The sequence below is a fragment of the Nannospalax galili genome, unplaced genomic scaffold (assembly GCF_000622305.1).
Source record: "Nannospalax galili isolate Female #2095 unplaced genomic scaffold, S.galili_v1.0 scaffold326, whole genome shotgun sequence".
Lineage (NCBI taxonomy): Eukaryota > Metazoa > Chordata > Mammalia > Rodentia > Spalacidae > Nannospalax > Nannospalax galili.
This window is the reverse complement of record NW_008354421.1, coordinates 469056-474597: the sequence shown is the minus strand read 5'-3', so window position 1 is coordinate 474597 and position 5542 is coordinate 469056. Positions and strand designations below refer to the sequence as shown.

The 5542-nt window shown below is 47.0% G+C and overlaps 1 protein-coding gene across 2 annotated transcripts in view; it reads right to left on the bottom strand.

Moving 5' to 3' along the window:
• The window catches only part of Vstm2a (V-set and transmembrane domain containing 2A), a 29372-nt gene extending 24248 nt beyond the window's left edge, over positions 1–5124 (bottom strand). Inside the window, exons 1-3 of one of the 2 annotated variants that reach the window (XM_008851638.1) lie at positions 4723–5124; positions 2630–2796; positions 1327–1377 (exon numbers count right to left, since the gene is read on the bottom strand). In XM_008851638.1, coding sequence (XP_008849860.1) covers positions 1327–1377; positions 2630–2796; positions 4723–4801 — 297 coding nt within the window. In that variant the 5' untranslated portion in view covers positions 4802–5124. The remainder of the gene's footprint in view (positions 1–1326; positions 1378–2629; positions 2797–4722) is intronic. The other variant, XM_008851637.2, reaches the window with a different exon arrangement.
• Between the last annotated feature and the right edge of the window lie 418 nt (positions 5125–5542).

Here is a 5542-nt window from a genome sequence, read left to right as displayed (position 1 = left end):
CTAAGACAGGAAGAATTAGTTTTCTCCAGGGACAAGCTCCCTGAGAAGTTATCTAATCCCAAGTGGTCAGCCTATAATACATGTACACATGAGCACCACTAAATGGGCTCAGTGTCTCATATAGCTCTGTGTGTGTGTGTGTGTGTGTGTGTGTGTGTGTGTGTGTAACAATAATAATCACAGAAGAGTACACGAGAATGAGAGGGAGTTGGGGGGCATGGGAGAGTTGGTAGGGGACTGTGAGGGATGGACATGATGCAAAGACAGAACTCGTGTGGAATTCTCAAAAACTGATTAAAAAAGAACAATGGCAGTTGAAATAATCTTTAAAGGCCAGTGATGTATACAATGGAGTTTCTGGTTTGTATATTTTTCATGTTATTCTGATTTTGTGAAAGATACACTTTATGTTAGGATGTAACCCCAGTCTTAGATGTCATTATGTTATTGTAAACACCTAAATGCAAAGCATTAGCTACATTTGTTTATATTGTATATCATTAGATTTTTAGATTTCTAAAGACAAATAATCAGCTATTCACAGTCAACAGGTTTTCCTGTTTGATTTTATGTAATCATGTGGTTTCTAGTAGCCAAAACTTGTTTGCTATTTATCAAGTAAAGCAAGATTATTAGCATAAGGTAACTACATAGCTTCATAGTATAGTAAAAAAGAGATTTTCATATCTTCCTCATGTTATACACAATTACTGTAAGGAACATTTTCATATTTTCAGTAGGTCCGTCTGCCCTAACAGCAGGTTTAGATTCATATGAACTTTGGTTTTATATTTCTGTCATTTTAAATACTAGATTTAGAAATACTTTATCTGAATTTTGAATGACAATCCAAATTGAATCACATTGCTTCATTCCATTTCAAAATTGTATTGGATGCTTTAATACTTTTCTTCCTGGGAAGAGTTTGCTTTCTATTAAGAATAAGCACTTCCATTATTTTGAATGAGTATTGATATGGCAGACCTTCACTCTTAATTTTATGGAACTGTGACAAAGAATAAGAAAAACAGTATCATAATCTTGTTGGCTAGCAAAATTATTCTTCAGGAGCTAATTTTAAATTACTTACATGATTAAAACATGCAGTTTTGTTTATGGACTGTAATATTTGGGCTCAATTTTTACGTACCTAGTGAGGAAAAATACAATTGCTTGTCATTCTCAGTTTGCAAAATTACCTTTTCAGGAACAACAAATTAAAAGGTTTTTAAAATCTAAAATCCGTTTACTACTAAGGTCCCCTTGGGCCTGTCTGGCAGCTTTCTAAGGTGTGAGGCCCCTGTGGCTTATCCCTGCGACACTCACACTAATCTTGGTCCCGTCGTTGTCCGGGTCTCTGTCGGGTAGGAGCGCCACCTGTGGGACAAAGGATGCAAACGCTGAGCCTCGGCTGTGTCCTCGAATTCCTGGTGAAGCATGACCTAGTAGGCGCAACTGCTGGGGAGATCCCAGCCTTTGTTGTGTTGAATCATTTTAGCCAACTCGATTTAAGGGATCGGAGAACGAGCGAGGCCTTGAATTCCTCCAGCCCCAAAGCCCGACGGGACTGCCTCCCCGGTCCCTCCCCAGGATATCCCAGTGTTCCCCACTGCCTCCGCGCTGCCTTAAAACACCTCTGCTGTCTCCGCTGCCCCTGCCCGTGGTCCGCGGAGCATCCCTGAGGTCCCCGCTGCCTACACGCTGACCCAGAGCATCCCTGTGGTTCCCTATTGGCAAGGAGCATCCCCGCTGTCCCCACTGTCTCCACGCCTGCCGAGCGGCTCCCAGCGGTCCCTGTGGTTCCCGCGCGGCCCCAGATAGTCCCCATGGTCCCGGCTGTTCCCGGACCCCGCAGGCTGTGCTCCCCAAGGCTGGCCGGGTTCAATGCCTGGGCTCAGCGGAGTCTTTCTCAGGGTTTAGTCCATCTGGCTTGCGGGTTCCGGGAAGGGCAGGGGCAAGACGCAAAGGTGGGCGAGGCCCGGAGTGTGGCTGGAAGTTTTCCGAAGGAATTCTGCATCTTTGCCTTCACTGCAGACCAGTCTCCAGTCTCTCTTCTAATGGCCTTTTCTTCCTCTCTTCCTCAAGTCCGAGTTCTCTTTTCACTTCCTTTTCCCCTCTGACCCCCACTCTCTTAGCTTCTCTACATTTCCTTCCCCTCACCTTCTCATGCCCCCCCCACCTCGCCTCTCCCCTGTCTACTCAAACCTTCGCATTCCTTTCCTCCCTCTATTCCTCCCCCGCCCCCTTTTCAACCTCCTTTCTGCCTCTTTCTAAGGTTAATGTGAGAACTAGCATATAAGGAAATAGAGATGATGGGGGGGGGGGGACTTCTCTCGCCCTCACAGTCTGGAAAAGGGAAGGCGGACGATATGGGACTATCAGCACCATTGTGCGTAATTTCCATAATACCTAATACTAACAGCAACTGAGTCCCAGTCTAAACCTGGAAAGACCTACTAGTATGACTGCCTTGGTGGTTTTAAGTTTCTATCTCCAGGACAAATTCAGGCTTGCTCACTCCCACTGACCCCAGAGGGTACCCTCTGGGCTGTGGCCCCTAGTTGGACATGCAAAGAACTAGGAGAGTGAGGCAGATGAAGGGTTTCTGTGGACTACAAGCCATGGCTACCTGAGCGCCAGCTGCCTCAGCCCCTGGCTCCAGGTCCTCTGGTCCCCGCAGGAACCACCACTGGATCTCTAGGTACACTGAGGTGGAGCCGCTTTGGAAAGCGCAGGACATCTCCACATTTTGACCCTCGGTTGCAGTCACGTTCCGCGGAAACTCAGTAAATTTTGCTGCAAGATAAAATGCATCGTTTTGGTATATCTACATCCTCCTTGTCAGTATCTGTTTCCTGGAGAATATAATGCAGTGTTTGATTTTGTTTTGGTTTTTGTTGTTATCCTTTTTGCTGTGACAAGAAAGAAAGAAAGAAAGAAAGAAAGAAAGAAAGAAAGAAAGAAAGAAAGAAAGAAAGAAAAAAGCAAACCCACAGCAATAACATCAGCTCAGTGATTGTCTGCAGGGCTCCCCATCCCCCTCTTGCTTCTGCCTTTCTTGTTTTTGGTATCATGCCTAAATCACTTTGTTGTTGATTGAGTCCAGATAATGGAAAGGTTAATGAGCTTGCCAAGAGCTCTTTCTGCTAGCCAAGCTGCCCAGTTAGATCCAAACATCTTTTTTCAGATTGCAGTATCCCCTAAAACTTACTGAGAGATTCAGAGAGGTGCAATTTAAACCATCTGTCAGGTTGATGTATGAGGAAGCCTCTTGTTTCTTAAGTTTCTAAACAATCCATGACTAACTGGATGTTTCATTTTAGAACTGGATCATAACTATGTCAAAATGTATGTTCTTGACCCATCAAAACAGTGGTTCATAACTGTGTTCTGAAGCCCACAGCAGTGAAACAAGTTGCACACTCCTTAAGATGGGTATATTTCCTTTTTACCAAATTAACCTTCACACTTGTTCCCTTCAAGCCATTATAAATTGCGACCCTTCAAGCCATTATAAATTGCCACACATCGAGGGATATAAAATCATACATCCATGTTTAATTCAAATTAAAGATTATTTGAAAGTCACTACAGAGATTCTGTCCAGTTTTTTTTATTATTATTATTACTAACCTTGACACTCCAGCTTTTAGGATTAATATACCTATGTGAAAGTCACAAAAACAAAATGCGCCCTTCTTCCCTAAAGGCATTTCTTGAACATGGAATGAATCTTCTACGTTGTTAACAAGATGATTGTTCTTAGCTTGACTAGGGGTACTTTGCAAAGAGCTCTCTAAAGACTCCCTAAAAGGAGTCTTAGATTTGCAGCTGAGGGAAGGGCACAGTCACAAAGCACCTTTAGGAGGTGTGTGTGTGGATGGGGAGGGGGGTCTGAAGGGATGACAGAAGGGATTTACAGAGGGTGCACTTTTACCTTGCTTCTTAAAGATAGCCTCTCTTGGAGTCTTTTTTCAGTATCTTATGAAATTCCCAATTGATCACTCATGAAATGGAATTGTTTCTGTTTAAAGGAAATGGCTACTATTAAGGAGGGAGTCTATCAGAGAGGGACTTCTATGCTCAAACTGTCCGGAGAAGCAGGGCACTCAGGCTTGTAGAAGTGATGCACCCTTTCCAAGGGAGAAATGTGATCTGTTCAAGGTGCTGAAGCGACCACTGCAACCTGGAAAGTCCTGAACAGCTGGGCCCAGCCAGCTGCTTGCTGTTTATGATGCACTGTACGTCTTTGTGGGTCCTCTGATAAACACACAAGCTAACCAAGTCACACAACCTCTGCTATAAGGAGTACTGGCAATGTGAAGCGCCCCCAACCACCAGCTCTGTGCTTGTGATGATTTTGTATGCATGAGAGGTTACCTTGTTCATGCACAGAACAAGCGAGCAAGAGAAAGAGCACACACACACACACGCACGCACACACACACACACACACACACACCTGTGTTTGTGCACACTGAGGAACTCAACCCTTAACCAAGCAGGCGTCACCTAGATATTCTTTGAAACATAGCCTTTTTATGATTTAATGAACTTTAAAGAAAAGCCAAACAGAACACTATTCATACAGTCTAAACCCACTGTTACTTGGTAGGAGCCACTCTCCTGCCGGTCCATTCTTCGGGTTGGCAAAGAATACATACACAGCACCACCACACAAACCACGAGCAACTGTGTATTTGCTAGAGAGCACAGACTTACCTTGAGAAGAAAGCCCTTGCTGTACATATAACACAGAAAAGAACAGAAATCCCACAGACGCCAAAAAGATCCCCATCATGCCAAAGGAGGGGGGCACATCCGTGTAGCCAACAGCCCAAAAGCCTGGAAAGAAAGAACCGCAAGCGAGTCCGAGGCTGGTCTCAGAGCCCCCGGCGCGACACTGTACGCATCCTGCCGCTCGCGGCGGAGACAGGCTGGGCACCAGGGACTGCGACTCGCGGAGGTACCGCCCGGCGGGCTCGGATCCGGGGGCTTCGGTCACAGACACGGCTGACACGCCGCGAAGTGTCTCGGCCGCCGGCTGGCTGCTTCCGCTACCTGGCAGCTCGTCCCACGTCAGCCCGCTTGGCTTGCGTGCTCGCCGCCCTCCCCACGCCGAGCGAGCCGCGGCGAGTGCAGCGGGCGCGGGGCGGTGCGGACTGGGCTCGCGCGGCGCCCAACTTTCCCTCTAATGGCTGCGATGATGCCTTTAACTCTATGCGCGCCGGGGCTCCGCACCTGCCCTCCAGGGCGAGGCCAGGGACGCACCCGCCGCGTGCGCCAGGCGGACCGCACGGACCCTCTGCTCTTTCCCAGTGTGCCTCTCCCCCCATCGGCTGCGCTCAGGCTTCGCTGGATCAGATGGCTTGGTGCTAAGAAGGCAGTCCAGTTGTAGGATCTCGACGCTGGCTGGGGGCACGAGAGAGGGATTTGAGGAGGAAGGGCTTGGGTTGGGACAGACTTCTTTGGGGTGAGGAATTGAAGGAAATGCCGCTTAACCAGTTATTAACTGCTCTTACCACAATGATCACATGCTATC